The sequence below is a fragment of the Macaca thibetana genome, chromosome 3 (genome assembly GCF_024542745.1).
Source record: "Macaca thibetana thibetana isolate TM-01 chromosome 3, ASM2454274v1, whole genome shotgun sequence".
Classification (NCBI taxonomy): domain Eukaryota; kingdom Metazoa; phylum Chordata; class Mammalia; order Primates; family Cercopithecidae; genus Macaca; species Macaca thibetana.
The window spans coordinates 163,417,489-163,434,180 of NC_065580.1; the positions used below are offsets into that span (position 1 = coordinate 163,417,489).

Here is a 16,692-nt window from a genome sequence, read left to right on the forward strand (position 1 = left end):
GAGACCTCTTCCTCTTGTTGCCCTCTTCTATACTGATAATAGTTGACCCTGCTCAGCCTAGTTGTGTTCAGGACCACTAATCCAAAGTGCATGGTACTCCATCCTAATCACAGTCAGGTAGTTGCTACAGATTGAGGACCCTACCTTTTCTGGACTTGGACCCTATACAGTAGTCACCAGCCTATCCACAATTTCACTTTCCACAGTTTCAGTTACCCACAGTCAGCTGTAGTCCAAAAATATTCAATGGAAAATTTCAGAAAAAATTCATAAATTTTACATTGCACACCAGTCTAGCATAGCATGATGAAATTTTGTGCCGTCCAACCTGATAGGTGAATCTTGTTGTCCAGCATATCCATGTTGTTACTTAGTCACCCTGTCGGTTATCAGATTGACTATCATGTTATCTCAGTGCACATGCTCAGGTAACCCTGTTTTACTTAATAATGGCTCCAAAGCTGATGCTGGCATATAGTTATAATTGTTCTATTTTAGTATTAGTGATAGTTAATCTTTTACTGTGCATAATTTGTAAATTAAACTTTATCATAGGTATTTATATATAGGAAAAAACATACTATATATAGGGTTCAGCACTGTGGTTTCAGGCATCCACTGGGGTCTTAGAATGTGTCTTCCAAGGATAAGGAGAGACAACTGTACCTCACAAATACCACTTCTTGCACTCTACCAATGGCAGAGTGTTTGTAGACTTCAGCTGACTTAACAAATAGTGGTCCAGACACAGTGAAGCAGGAGAGCACCTATGGAGCCAAACGATGTTCAGTTTTGGTTGATTCTACCACTAGTTACTTAGAAGTCCACAGAGGAAAATTTACCTGACTTGTAGGTTGGAAAAGAGAGGTTCCTCTTAAAAGTGTCATTGAGTTCTTAGCTTAAACAGCTCTGCCCCAAAGAGATCCCTCCTGTCTCAACCTGAAATAGCCTCTCAATTCTCTCCATATCAAATTTGCTTAATTTGTTCATATTTGCTATTCTTTTGTTTGTATATTTATTACCCAGCATTCCTACAGCGGATTGTAAACATGTTAAGTATAGGGAACTTGCTTGTGTTGACATCTTTTTTTTTTTTTTTTTTTTTTTTTTTTTTTTTTTTTTTTGAGACGGAGTTTCACTCTTGTTACCCAGGCTGGAGTGCAATGGCGTGATCTCGGCTCACTGCAACCTCCGCCTCCCTGGTTCAAGCGATTCTCCTGTCTCAGCCTCCCGAGTAGTTGGGATTACAGGCACTTGCCACCACTCCCAGCTACTTTTTGTGTTTTCAGTAGAGACGGGGTTTCATTATGTTGTTCAGGCTGGTCTCAAACTCCTGACCTCAGGTGATCCACCCACCTTGGCCTCCCAAAGTGCTGGGATTATAGGTGTGAGCCACTGCACCCAGCCGTGTTGACATCTTAATACCAGTGCTGAAGATAGTACCTAGCACATAGTGGATTTTTAGTATAATTGAATGATTGACATTAAAAGACCAATTTCTGAATATATCTTATGGTATGTTTTTTGTTTAATACGTGATCAATATTAGTGACATGAACAATATCATGGAGATGGTACTTTATGGCTCTTTTGGGAAGTTTATTGGTGTTTTCATCTGTCTACAATGAGAACTGAGAACTGAGCTTTGTTGGTTAGCCTAATGCACCCTCGTCTGAATTTCAAATGTTGAAACTGTCATCTCTGCCATTATAAGAAAACCAACAGATAACAAGCATACAAAATTACAGAACTTTGTTTTTAGTGAGACTCTTAGTTTACTTAAGAGGAATGTTTTTGTAAATGCAGTGTTTTTTCTGTTTACAGCCATCTCAATCAGTGACCACACTGCCCTTGCTCAATTCTGCAAAGAGGAGAAAATTGAATTCGTAGTTGTTGGACCAGAAGCACCTCTGGCTGCTGGTAAAGTTTGTTTCTGTTTATTGTTGCAGTATATTCAGTGCAAACAGGAGCTTAGGGATCATCTAATCCAATTTAGTTTACAGATGAGAATTTGTAATATTATATTGGAAAAAGAACTTTCACTCTCGAAATTTATGGAGTCTAGATTTTTTTTCCCAAGCATCAGTTATATGATGAGTTAGAGATCAAATTTGCAGCCATGGAAAACATTTTATATGTCTTTATTCTGCTGTATTCTGGTGTGTGTTTAATAATCCATATATGCAAATATAACAACTTTTGATAGATTTGAATAACGTTAGTAGCATTTTATGTCTATCCAGTAGACAACATGAAAAAGTTAGTTATCCTCTGCCACCAGTCATCTGCCTTGTCTAGATGTAGATATAGTCTGATACTAATTCATCTTCAGGCTGAAAAGTTCCTGGGGAGACCTTGGTTCACCTAAGGCTACTGTTTTCATCCACAGGGATTGTTGGGAACCTGACGTCTGCAGGAGTGCGATGCTTTGGCCCAACAGCAGAAGCGGCTCAGTTAGAGTCCAGCAAAAGGTTTGCCAAAGAGTTTATGGACAGACATGGAATCCCAACTGCGCAATGGAAGGCTTTCACCAAACCTGAAGAGGCCTGCAGCTTCATTATGAGGTAGGTAAATGGTTGCCTGTGAAGGACAGTTGTTTAGTTGTGATATTTAAATACACAGGTCAATGGCCAGGTGCGGTGGCTCACCTGTAATCCTAGCACTTTGGGAGGCCGAGGCAGGTGAATCACTTGAGCTCAGGAGTTAGAGACCAACCTGGGTAACATGGTAAAACCCTGTCTCTACAAAAAATACAGAAAAAAAAATAGCCAGGCATGGTGGTGTGCACCTGTAGTCCCAGCTACTCTAAAGGCCAAAGTGGGAGGATCACTTCAACCCAGGAGGCGGAGGCTGCACTGAGCCAGGATTGCGCCACTCCACTGCAGCCTGGGTGACAGAGTGAGAGCCTGTCTCAAAAAAATTAAATAAATATACAGGTTACTTCTGTGTTGAAAATGTAATGCTAGGTCCTTAGGCTGTCACAAGATTATGGTAAAATAATTATGGAAAAAGCTTTCTCAATAAATATTATGTGGGTTGTCTTTTTCCAGAACCAAAATAAAATGGGATTCTATGCATATAGAGTTTATACGATCTTGTGGCCTTGCAGGAAGGTGACATGTTTAATAAAATCTGAGTAGCTCCTCGGGGGTAAAATACACTTGGTTCTGCAGTTTTGCTCTCTTTTCACAGCCATGTTTTTGGTTTTTGGGTCCCCGCCCCCACCATCCCCCCAGTCTGAGACGGGGTCTCTTTCTGTCACCCAGGCTGGAGTGCAGTGGTGTGATCTTGGCTCACTGCCACCTCTGCCTCCTGGACTCAAGCAATCCTCCCACCTCTGTCTCACAAGTAGCTGGGACAATGGGCACACACCACCACTCCCAGCTAGTTTTTGTATTTTTTATAGAAGGCTGAGTTTTACCATGTTGCCCAGGCTGGTCCCAAACTCTAGAGCTCAAGAGATCCACGTCCCTCTGACTCCCAAAGTGCTGGGATTACAGGCGTGAGCCATCACACTAGGCCTCACAGCCAGATTGACAAACATGGTGGCATCTTACAACATAAAGAACATTGATTTTTTTTTTTTATCATAAATAATTAACCAGAGTGAGTAATCATCACTTGGTCATCTGCCACCACTATTGCAATTTTAGATTTCAAAATTAAGCATCCTTTGTTCTCTACTACGTGGAAAGCATTGAGCAATTAATGAGTGTTAGTAGACACATGCCTTTGCCCTTTTTTTGTTGACATTTCTGCTACCTGGTATGTTTTCCTTTCAGTTGTATCAGTTTCATTTTTTTCCATTCATATCCTACAGAGTTTCTTAAACACTGAATATTTTCATTTCCTAGTAGCCAGATGCCTTGAGCAAGTAACAGTTTTGTTACTTTCTTTGGGTAAGTCTCCTTCCAGACCCCCAGGCCCACTTGATAATTTAGTATGTGTACTCCCAGAAATGGTCTGTGTATGCTTGTTGTTATATAGCTGCATTTTCTACTTGAATGAGAGTACTGTTTGCTACTTTGTATCTTAGAGATTATACCATATGTTCTCTATACACCTATTCTTCAAAGATATTGCCTATATAATCTCATGATACATGAAAAAAGCAAAGTTATAGGTACTGTATGATTACAACTATAAAGAAATATGTAGGGGAAAACATCCTGGTGGGAAGTACATCAAAATGTGTTGAAATGATAAGTAATTTTTTTCATTCTGCTTTTCAGTCATTGCTATAGCGTATCGTTACAAAATCCCACAGCATTTTAAAATCTTGAGTTGTAGCATTTTGTTGGATGTTGAAGATTACTCTGTCTTTACAGTGCAGACTTCCCTGCTTTGGTTGTGAAGGCCAGTGGTCTTGCGGCTGGAAAAGGGGTGATTGTTGCAAAGAGCAAAGAAGAGGCCTGCAAAGCTGTACAAGAGATCATGCAGGTAGGCTGAGTCTGTTGAAAAAATTTACCTTTCTATTCACACTGAATAAATACCCTTTTAAGTTTAAAAAATGTTCGTCACAATAAGGAAAATCTATTTTGCAAACACATGGGTAAGTTATTTTTTATAATTCCATATGTTATAATCCATCTCTACAAAATAGTTATTACAGATTTACATGGTAAACTAAACCATGATTGTATTATTTTGAAGTAAATTGTAACATCCTTTGTTGTCTGCCACTGAAAGAAAATCCTCAGACTCTAAAACATATAAATAAATTATGTCCATCCGTGAGGACAAAAGTATTTGTCCCATGTGTCCCGGGTCTAAGAGAAGTAAATTAATGAATGAATATGCTTTGCCTTTCGTGATCGATCTTTGTTGTTGTGGGTTTTCTGTCCTTGTAGAAATCTACTTTCACAGGCATTCTTTAGTGTAGTTATTACAGCCAAACATGTATAATTATAATCGGAAGTGAGGATTAAGTGGTGATAATGAAAACATCTGTTTTTCCCATACGTTATTTGAAACTGGATCACCAAATCTTCAGGAGAATATTAGAGATATGTTTATTCCATCTATACCAGTGTTTGCTACACTATTGCCACATTAAAAATAGGAAACATTTATATGTTCCCTTTGAGTCTTTCTGAAAGGGAAAGAAAAATTGTAGTACTCACTGGTTCATAATACAAATGCTGGATAATGCTAAAAGTCAACTAAGTAAATATTGAAAACTTACCAAACCTCTTTTTTTTAAAAAAAAAAAAAAAAACTTACAATCAGGAGAAAGCCTTTGGGGCAGCCGGAGAAACAATTGTCATTGAAGAACTTCTTGACGGAGAAGAGGTGTCTGTATGTATATCCATCTTTTTGGCTTTTATAGTGTGTAAGAAGCTGTCATCTGACCTATGTACCCCAGAAAAGACTTGATATACTCTGGTTGCTTCATCTAGAAACGTAAACCCAGCAGTTACAAAGGAATTTGTATACCTTTATTGTTGGGGGGTGCAAATGAAAAAAGAATTGATCCTCTATTAGTCATCCCTAGTGTGTTAGTGGGGCACTTGGACTTATATCACACATTATTGAGGTTCTGAATTAATTCAAACATTCATGCTTTTTCTTTCACATACAGTTTATTGCAAAATAAATAAAGTCACCTTAAACCAAGTTTTAATGCCTGGAAACTTAAAGTGGGGAAAAGGTTGAAATCTTTTACTTTGAGAGTAGCTTGGTTTTTTTCTAACTTACCCAAAAATTACAAATCCTTCAGAAGTTGAGTACATTGTGATTCTTGATGTATGTAGCTTAATGTTATTGATGTTTTAGTTCATTTTTCTGTTTAAAAAAAAAAAAAAAACTTTTCCTCAAAGAACTAAGGGACATATAGTTTGCGTTACTAAATTTCTTTTTTTACTTTTTCACAGTTAACATAAATGGACTATTTTGTTTTCTTTATAGTGTCTGTGCTTCACTGATGGCAAGACTGTGGCCCCCATGCCACCGGCGCAGGACCATAAGCGATTACTGGAGGGAGATGGCGGCCCTAACACAGGGGGAATGGGAGCCTATTGTCCGGCTCCTCAGGTACTTCCTGAAGACTCTGCTGAAGTCTTGTAGTAGTTTGATTTTCTCAGAGAACTCTTAGATGATACTTTATATTTTGTTTTGTTTTCTGTTTGTTTGTTGCTATAAATTGTTACTAATCAGCAATTAAATGAAGAGTATCTTTTCTGGTCTCTAAAAATAACTTTTCCTAAAAGCCTTTTTTGAAGAACCAAAATAAACCAATCTGTAGTGTGGATTGAATAGATCCTCCTATTCCCTCCTCTCTACACCCAATTTTTAACACATGGGAGCCTGTTGTGGTCTTGGATTCATCTTTGGATATCCGTGGTTCAGCACAAAAGTGTTGTCTGTGTGTATCTGTGTGTGTGTGATGTGAATTGAGAACCAAGTCAGATCAGAATTTGTTCTGATCTTTCTACTTCATAACAGAGAACACGTTTCCAAACAATTTCTGCACAGTTTTTGTTATTGTTTTTTGAGACGGAGTCTCGCTCTGTCACCAGGCTGGAGTGCAATGGAGAGATCTTGGCTCACTACACCCTCCACCTCCCGGATTCAAGCAGTTCTCCTGCCTCAGCCTCCCGAGTAGCTGGGACTACAGGCGCACACCACTACGCCAGGCTAATTTTTGTATTTTTAGTAAAGGTGGGGTTTCACCATGTTGGCCAGTGTATGGTCTCGATCTCTTGACCTTGTGATCTGCCTGCCTCGGCCTCCCAAAGTGCTGGGATTACAGGCGTGAGCCACCACGCCTGGCCTTCTACACAGTTTTTATTAGGAATTTGTGTTGTTGGCATATATTACCAGTAGGTTAGCAATCCAGAAACTCATCTGTTCTTTTCATTGATGATACTCATAATTGTTTGTGCTAATATAGTGCCCCTTTACATATTTTTCTTGCTTAAAAGATTAAAAATAGGCTGGGCATGGTGGCTCACACCTGTAATTGCAGCACTTTGGGAGGCCGAGGCGGGTGGATCACCTGAGGTCAGGAGTTTGAGACCAGCCTGACCAACATGGAGAAACCCCGTCCCTACTGAAAATACAGAAATTAGCCAGGCACGTTGGCACATGCCTATAGTCCCAGCTACTCGGGAGGCTAAGGCAGGAGAATCACTTGAACCCAGGAGGCGGAGGTTATGGTGAGCCAAGATTGCGCCATTGCACTCCAACCTGGACAATAAGAGCAAAACTCCACCTCAAAAAAAGAAAGATTAAAAATAAACTTCTTTTTTTTTTTTTAAAGACTTCATAAGTATAGGCCAGCAAGGCATGGTGGTTCACACCTGTAATCCCAACACTTGTATTAAAACTACCATTTGGTAACAGTAGATTCTAGGAACTATCTCGGGGTCTAATTTTTACAATTATATTCATAAGTCCAGATTCTTAACCTATATAGGCTTATGAAATATGCAGCATATACTGGGAAAGATACAAAGAAGCCTTAGGGTAGGAGAGAACTTCTTTCATTTCTGTTAGGTTTTGGGAAACTATTTTTGGCTAGTTCTTTTAAAGGTGTGTGTTCTTGAAAATCATAAAGCTAAAATACCTACTTGATGTCATTGTGAAGGTTGAGAAAGTTTAAATCTTTCAAGTTCAAAGTGCTCAGCCTGTTTCAGGTAGTAAAAAAATGAGTTATCCTCATCATCCCCTTCTGTTGTCCCATGTAATACCTCTTAGACTTTTTAAGTTACCTGTTACATTTAAGTGTTTCTGCATGTTCTCCAGGTTTCTAATGATCTATTACTAAAAATTAAAGATACTGTTCTTCAGAGGACAGTGGATGGCATGCAGCAAGAGGGTACTCCATATACAGGTAGGCCCACTCACGTTACTATGGAAGCCACCTGTAGAGTAACTTTGCACTTTTGATAAAACTTATTTTCCATTCTCTTTTTTTCATCAGTTTTTAATGGACCATTTTTTTAATGTTTATGATTTTTCCTAAACTTTGATTATTAGAAGTTTATGTAGTAGATTTTATATTTGTAATACAGTGTCTTCATTATCGATTTTCTTTCTCTCTCTCTCTTTTTTTTTTTTTTTTAATGAAGGTATTCTCTATGCTGGAATAATGCTGACCAAGGATGGCCCAAAAGTTCTAGAGTTTAATTGCCGTTTTGGTGATCCAGAGTGCCAAGTGGGTAAAAATATCAAAGTATTACTTAGTAGAAGATACGTGTTATTTTAATCTTGGAATTTATCAGCCTGGAAGTAATTACCTTTGGGAAGTTCGTGCAAGTTCTGCTAGTACCCCAGTGAATACAATGTTTAAGGAAAACTAACATTTATCTCACCTGCCATGTGGATTATGTTTTTCCAGGTAATCCTCCCACTTCTTAAAAGTGATCTTTATGAAGTGATTCAGTCCACCTTAGATGGACTGCTCTGCACATCTCTGCCTGTTTGGCTAGAAAACCACACCGCCCTAACTGTTGTCATGGCAAGTAAAGGTTATCCTGGAGACTACACCAAGGGTGTAGAGATAACAGGTGAGTGTCAGGGAGCAAGAGGGTGGAGTACAATGTGACAAGTGCCAGCGCCACAGCAGACCTCCCTCCCACACTAAGGCTTGCTCTTGATAAGAGTGTGAAGCCATCAGAAACCTTTCAGAGGGTCCTAACCTAACCATGTTGCTTATTGGATATGTGTGTTCAAATATCCACAATTACTATATTCAAAGAGCCGTTGATTTTCCTTCCTGTGCAAGGAAGACATAAGTGGCAGAACCATATCTCCAGAGTGTCACCCAGTGCAGCCTTCCACCTGCCTAGAGCCAGGGTAATAATGAGATTCTCTGAGAGTCAGAGGGACATTAGTGCAAAGTATATCAATAAGATACATTTTGGAGATTAGGACTCTGAATTATCACAAATGCATACAGTCTTGTGTGGTTTGACACCCAGTTTACAGTGCACCCCATAGTCACTTGGATGGTAAAATTCAAATAGTTTCAGTTTGTCCTTTTTTTTTTTTTTCTCTTTATAGTAGGTGAAAAATCTCGTTAAATGATGTTAAATCTAAGGTCCAGTGCTGTAAGTCCAAAGGCAGACCTCTGTAACCCCTAGCAGGCTATAGTTTGGCCACTCTCAGTGCTCCAGTAGTGTATTTGGGGGTTTCCTTTTTTTTTTTTTTTTTTTTGAGATGGACTCTAGCTCTGTTGCCTAGGCTAGAGTGCAGTGGTACGCTCGGCTCACTGTAACCTCCCCTTGGGTTCAAGTGATTCTTCTGGCTCAGCCTCCCAAGTAACTGGATTACAGGTGTGCACCACCAGGCCCAGCTAATTTCTGTATTTTTAGTAGAGATGGGGTTTCACCATGTTGGCCTGGCTGGTCTTGAACTCCTGACCTCAAGTGATCCGCTCACCTCGTCCTCCCAAAGTGTTGGGATTACAGGCGTGAGCCACCGTGTCCAGCCTCCAATAGTGTATTTAATTCAACAACCCCATAAACTGTCTTGCCCAGACACCAAGTCCATTGCCTTATGAATCCCATGCATGGCAGCTAGGCAGTTAGGAACTGATTGCTTTTGAATATGGACAAAGAAAGAAATGGGCCAGAACCAAGATCCCTTGCATTGGTGAAATTTCCCTAAGATTGAAATAACAAGTGTGTAATAGTTATACCAGAGCAATATTGAGTTTTACTGATACTGGCAGGCAGAGTAGCCATTCAGAATCACTAAATGGCTTTCTGTTGTAAAAACACTCACGGAAGATGTATATTAACAAACTACCAAATAGGACGCCGAGAAGAGAAATAGAGATGGAAAAAGAAGACCACTGGGAGATAAAAGAATGTTTTTCTAAAAATTAAGAAAAAGTGTTATCTTTATATAAACTGTCCCCTTTGGCCACTTTAGAATTTAGAATACATAGTCTAATAATATTTTAAGTATAAAGCTGTATCTGAGAGCTTAAAATAATTCAAAATACAATGAAGCGGTAGGAATTTGGGGCTGACCCCAAAACTTAAGCCGAGTTTGTCTTAAAATGGTACAAGTGTTATATTACTGAAAAGATTACTTATGTTTTGCATTTTACTGATCATATTGGTTATATTTAAAAGAAAGAAACTTAAGTCTCATGGTCTGGTTAAAAAAAAAAAATTGAAAAAGAAAAAAGAAGCAGCTTTAATTGAATAACTATGATGAAAACAAGTTCCTTTACAGGCCAGGCACTGTGGCTCACACCTATAATCCTAGCACTTCAGGAGGCTGAAGCGGGCAGATCACTTGAGGTCAGGAGTTCGAGACCAGCGTGGCCAACATGGTGAAACCCTGTCTCTACTAAAAATACAAAAACAATTAGCCAAGTATAGTGGTGCATGCATGTAATCCTAGCTACTCAGGAGGCTGAGGTGACAGGATGGCTTGAACCCAGGAGGTAGAGGTTGCAGTGAGCTGAGATCGCACCACTGCACACTCCAGCCTGGGTGACAGAGCATCTCTCTCAAAAAGAAAAGGAAGTTCTCTTAGTCTTAAGGAAAAGATTAATGTGATCAGATGCAGGATTTTTCATTCTTCCTCATTAAACAATTGCTTTTATAATGAGATTTACGATAACACGAGAATTTAGGTTGTCATCCTAAAATAGCAGACAGTTCTTAGGAGAAAGATCTATTTACTATTATATTGCATTAAGACCTGTCAGGGCCGGGCGCAGTGGCTCACGCCTATAATCCCAGCACTTTGGGAGGCCAAGGCAGGCAGATCAGAAGGTCAAAAGATTGAGACCATCCTGGCCAACATTTTGAAACCCCGTCTCTACTAAAAATACAAAAAGTATCTGGGCACGGTGGTGCATGCCTGTAGTCCCAGCTACTCATGAGGCTGAGGAAGAATTGCTTGAACCCAGGAGGCAGAGGTTTGCAGTGAGATCGCGCCAGTGCACTCCAGCCTGGCAACAGAATGAGACTCAGTCTCAAAAAATAAAAGAAGACCTGTCTGATAGGGAAGGTTCTTTTAAGTGAGATAAAGATCTTTAATTTTTAATTTTTATGTATTTATTTATTTTGAGACAGGGTCTCACTCTATTGCTGCATTTGGAGCAGTGGTGCGATCACACCTCACTGCAGCCTCAAACTCCCAAATTCAAGTGATCCACCTCAGCCGGTGTGTGCCACCACACTTGGCTATTATTTATTTATGTATGTATGTATGTAGAGGCAAGGTCTTGCTCTGTTGCCCAGGCTGGTCTCGAACTCATGGACTCAAGCAATCCTTGCCTCAGCCTCCCAAAGTGCTGGGATTAGAGGCCTGAGCCACCGTAGCTAGTCAAGTTTTAGAAAAGAGAAAAAACTTGTGGAAATTATAAATCACTTCACAGTGTGAAATACCATTGCTATTTCAAATCATATGTCAAATATGCTCTCTTCTAGGGTTTTCCGAGGCTCAAGCTCTAGGACTGGAGGTGTTCCACGCAGGCACTGCCCTTAAAAATGGCAAAGTAGTAACTCATGGGGGTAGAGTTCTTGCAGTCACAGCCATCCGGGAAAATCTCGTATCAGCTCTCGAGGAAGCCAAGAAAGGACTAGCAGCTATAAAGTTTGAGGGAGCAATTTATAGGAAAGACATTGGCTTTCGTGCCATAGCTTTCCTCCAGCAGCCCAGGTAAAACCCTAAGCAAGTTAGCTGTAGTGCCATTTCAGAAACTGGCCTAAATGGCTATGTAGAACACTTCATTGACCGTATAATAAGTCATTCAGTATTCTTTTCTCTCTATGGGACTGATACGATCTTGGTTTGTATTTTGTTTGAATCAAAACTGGTTACAACAATATTCAAATTAAATGGGAAAAACTTCATGATAGCTTAAGTTTGGAAAGTTTAGCAAAATCACAGTGGTACTGATTTTTATTTATTTTGTATTTTTTTAATTTTTTTTAACTTTTTGAGACAGGGTCTCCCTCTGTCGCCCAAGTTCTCATGCCTCAGCCTCCCAAGTAGCTGGGACTGCAGGCGCAGGCCACCACACCTGGCTAATTTTTTTGTATTTTTTGTAGAGATGAGGTTTCACCATGCTGCCAAGGCTAGTCTCAAACTTCTGGGCTCAAGTGATCCTCCTGCTTTGGCCTCCCAAAATGCTGGGATTATAGGCATGAGCCACTGCACTTGGCCTGATACTGATGTTTATTCCTTGCTTTATCACATAGTATTGTATTTGAAACATAGTTCATGGTTTTATCAAAGAACTCGAGATGAGAATATTGGTCATCTAACTTTGCAATTTGATTTGATTATACTATAAATTTTGACAGTCTCATTTTATCATTGCGTTTGTATCTGTTACTAAAATGTATTTTTTGACCTCTTACTGATGCATTGTTGGTATGTACAAACTGTTGACTTGTAAAATCAATAAAGTCTTAGTTGGAAATGGGTATTTGATTTCTTTCTTTCTTTCTTTCTTTTTTTTTTTTTTTTTTTGGAGACAGAGTTTTGCTCTTGTCACCCAGGCTGGAGTGCAGTGGCGTGATCTCGGCTCACCGCAACCTCCACCTCCCGGGTTCAAGTGATTGCCCTGCCTCAGCCTCCCGAGTAGCTGGGATTACAGGTGCCTGCCACCGTGCCCAGGTAATTTTTGTGTTTTGGGTAGAGATGGGGTTTCACCTTGTTGGCCGGGCTGGTCTCGAACTCCTGACCTCGGGCGATCCCTGCCTCAGCCTCCCAAAGTACTGGGATTAACAGGCGTGAGCCACTGCACGTGGCCTGATTTCTTAAAAATATATCACATTTACTATTGTTCATGAAGTTCATTTATGGATAATGAATAAATTTTAAGACAAAATTTTTTACCAACTTAATTCAAGCTATACTGTTACCAAGAGGCAGATACTGTAAAGTTTAAACATTTTCCAAGAATCGAGAACATTAAAATGCCATGCTAGAAATTTATTTTTCATTTAAAAATGACTAGAGTCGGCCGGGCGCGCGGTGGCTCAAGCCTGTAATCCCAGCACTTTGGGAGAACATTATCAAGGTCAGGAGATGAGACCATCCTGGCTAACAAGTGAAACCCCGTTTACTAAAAAATTTTGGCATTTAAGGCTGAAAGAATGGCGTAAACCCAGGAGGCGGAGCTAGTGAGTCCACTTGAAATGGGCGACAGAACGAAACTGTTCAAAAAAAAAAAAAAAAAAAAAAAAAAAAAAAAAATGACTAAAATGGTTTGAAGGGACTGCAATCTCAATTCTAGTCTGAATTATTTAAGTTATAAAGATGAAAAAATTGAAATGCCACAGTGTTAGTTGCTACCGGAGAAAGAGTTTTTTAAAATCAATCTTTGTTTCCTATCTGAGAGTGACCCTGGGCTGCTGTCTTTATTTGAGTTAACTGCCAATGCACTCAACTGTATTCTGGCACCTTGTTTTTTTAATTATTATTTTTTTTATTTTGTATGCTTCTTAAAAAGACACTTCTATAAAAGCAAGCCAGCTTGTTTTTAATAAAACACATATTTATTCATGTATCACTGCACCCCAGCAGGCCAGAGTTCTCATTTTTGCAAGTCAAGACTACAAAATCTGCAGTGTCATTCACGGATTTGATCTCTAAATGTGCTGCTCCAACTTGTAGGTCTATACAGAAGGAAATGTGATGCCCTGAATATCTTTGCCTGGTTTTGCTTTTGTCATAGTGTTTCTTACTGTCCTCAGCTATTAGGAAACAGATACAGTTATATATTATTGCAATTAAGAACTCAGTTTATTTAGGGATACTTTGTGTACAGTTTTTACAAACCTGATTTTCATTTTTTTGACTCGATTAGGCATTCCTCTTGTTCATACCAAAAGTAAACTGAGAAAAGTTGTAGCAAAATATCAGTATGTCTACTTTTAAATAGATGGTTGCTAGAGTCTGGGGGTAGTGGGGAATGGGGAGTTATTTAATTGGGACAGAGGTTCAGTTTTACAAGATAAAGGGTTATGGAGATGGATGATGGGGCTGGGTGCATAACATTATAATTGTATTCAATACCATTGAACTTAAAAATGGTTAAGATGCTGAACTTTATGTTGTGTATATTTTACCTTAGTAAAAAAAATAGTTTAAATCAGTATGTTTAGCAGCCTGTGAGAAGTACTTCTGGAAGAAATAGGTGATTGAGTTAGAATAGCGGTTCTTGGGGATGATGTAATCAAATCAGCTGGGGAGATTGTTCAAACTTGTTTCAATTCCCAGAGCCTGCCCTAGACCAGTTAAATCAGAATCTGTATAGATGTGGGCCCAAGCACTGACTTTTAAAAATTTTAAGCACTTTAGGGGATGTGAAAATCACTGGGGATACCTTCTGCTTTAAATAATATTTTAAGATTAAAATAATTTTCCCTGGTGTTTAGGTGATGACTTGTTTTTAATTCTTTAGGGGTTTGACTTACAAGGAGTCTGGAGTAGACATTGCAGCTGGAAATACGCTGGTCAAGAAAATTCAGCCTTTAGCAGAAGCCACTTCCAGATCAGGTCAGTGATCCTATACTTTGCTAATTCATTAACGTTGATATACATTGTGAATGGATTTGGGTTTTATATTTAACAGGAATTTTTCCAAAGTAATATTTGGTTACTGTAAGTTTTGCCCCGCTTAAACCAAACCCAGTCTTCTGCTTTCTTATCTTTAATATTAAGGAAAGTGTTTATCATCTGTGATGTTAAACTCAAAAGGATATGTATGCTCCTTTACTCTTTTTTTTTTTTTTTTTTTTGAGATGGAGTCTTGCTCTCTCTCCCAGGCTGGAGTGCAATGGCACCATCTCGGTTCACTGCAACTTCTACCTCCTGATTTCAAGCGATTCTTCCTCCTCAGCCTCCCGAGTAGCTGGGATTATAGGCACCCACCATCATGCCTGGCTAATTTTTGTATTTTTGTAGAGACATGATTTCACCATGTTAGCCAAGCTGGTTTTGAACTCCTGACCTCAGGCAATCCGCCCACCTCAGCCTCCCAAAGTGCTGGGATTACAAGCGTGAGCCACCACATCTGGCTGGTCCTTTACTATTTAATTACTGTCTTAATCAATTCTTTGAGCACATGGTGCAGTCTTTCATGCTCAGGAAGGGCATCTCTTGTTTCAGCCATTCTTATGAAGAAGTGGTATGTTTATATGTTATATAAACATTAACATATTGTATGTATGTTATATAAACATATTAACAACATATTAACATATTGCATGTTAATATGTTTAACCTATTAACATGTTACATATTAATTAAATGATTACATTCTCCCAGTTGATTTGATTATGTCATTTCTGAGAACAGCTGTTTCAATCATCTATTTCTTCCAGAAGTATGTCTCAGGCTGCTAAATATACTGATTTTTTTAAACTAGTAGACATTTAAATCATTACACGTTTAATCTATTAAAATGTAGCAAGTAATTAATTTCCTCTCCAACAGGCTGTAAAGTTGATCTTGGAGGTTTTGCTGGTCTTTTTGATTTAAAAGCAGCTGGTTTCAAAGATCCCCTTCTGGCCTCTGGAACAGATGGCGTTGGAACTAAACTAAAGGTAATCAGACACCTTTGTGAATAAAGGCCTTTTATGAAAGATAAGAGGAAGTTTACTGTATGTCAAATATATATTTTTTTTCTCTTGACATAATGTGAGCTAAAAAGGACCATACCAAATAACCATGTAAAATGGCTAAAATATCTGCACATTTCTAATAACAAATTATTATTTAGATTATATTTGGATGGAAAGGTACTTTAGAGGATAAAGGGATACTTTTAGACCAAGCAGCTTGTCAGAATTTCGTGTTCTTTTGTTTTTAGGTGTTAAAAGCAGCTAGCCAAATGGATAAGATACAATTTTGAACTTATTCCCTAATGTGGATGTTTATGTTGTTCTTATATAGATTGCCCAGCTGTGCAACAAACATGATACCATTGGTCAAGATTTGGTAGCAATGTGTGTTAATGATATTCTGGCACAAGGAGCAGAGCCCCTCTTCTTCCTTGATTACTTTTCCTGTGGAAAACTTGACCTCAGTGTAACTGAAGCCGTTGTTGCTGGAATTGCTAAAGCTTGTGGAAAAGCTGGATGTGCTCTTCTTGGTATGACCAGCCATTTTAATCAATAACATATCTTTCTTATTGTATTTTAGCCCTATGTAAAAATGTGATTGGTGCCAATATAACTAGCAAGGGAGACTGTATATCACAAGATGCAGCAAATGAAATATAGGTAAAACTACTTGAATTAAATTTAGAGCCTGCTACCTTCAAAGCCCTCCTCAAGGGTTTGTCCACTAGACCCGTACTCCTAAACTGTCAGGCCTTATCTTTCTTCCCAATTTTTGGCCACCTTTTAACATCCGCATCAGTCTCAGTAGCCTCCTCAACAAACAGGTCTAGGAGTTATTTCCTCCTTATTGGCCCTACGGTAGAGGCAGATGGGTTCCTGGCATTCCGGATCTTAACTAAAGCCAAATTTTCCCATAGAGTGACATAAATAATATATGCCCAAGTTTTATAGAAGTATCTTTAACTATACATGAAATATTTGAGCAAAATGAATCTATAGGTTGATCAAGAAACAAAACAACCACTTTTTTTTATTTAAAAAAAAAAAAAGGGTCTGTCTCTGTCACCTAGTTTGGAGTGCAGTGGTTCAATCACAGCTCACTGCAGCCTTGACCTCCTGGGTTCAAGGGATCCTCCTGCCTCAGCCT

The 16,692-nt window shown here is 39.0% G+C and overlaps 1 protein-coding gene across 11 annotated transcripts in view; it reads left to right on the forward strand.

Annotated features, from left to right (window-relative positions):
* GART (phosphoribosylglycinamide formyltransferase, phosphoribosylglycinamide synthetase, phosphoribosylaminoimidazole synthetase) overlaps positions 1-16,692 on the forward strand; it is a 38,490-nt gene that overhangs the window by 6,456 nt on the left and 15,342 nt on the right. For all 11 annotated transcript variants that reach the window (XM_050785968.1, XM_050785975.1, XM_050785964.1 and 8 more), the window contains 12 exons: positions 1,825-1,920; positions 2,390-2,564; positions 4,329-4,440; positions 5,230-5,298; positions 5,908-6,033; positions 7,747-7,834; positions 8,073-8,158; positions 8,342-8,510; positions 11,397-11,628; positions 14,384-14,478; positions 15,418-15,527; positions 15,877-16,075. In XM_050785968.1, the coding sequence (XP_050641925.1) occupies positions 1,825-1,920; positions 2,390-2,564; positions 4,329-4,440; positions 5,230-5,298; positions 5,908-6,033; positions 7,747-7,834; positions 8,073-8,158; positions 8,342-8,510; positions 11,397-11,628; positions 14,384-14,478; positions 15,418-15,527; positions 15,877-16,075 (1,557 nt within the window). The remainder of the gene's footprint in view (positions 1-1,824; positions 1,921-2,389; positions 2,565-4,328; positions 4,441-5,229; positions 5,299-5,907; positions 6,034-7,746; positions 7,835-8,072; positions 8,159-8,341; positions 8,511-11,396; positions 11,629-14,383; positions 14,479-15,417; positions 15,528-15,876; positions 16,076-16,692) is intronic.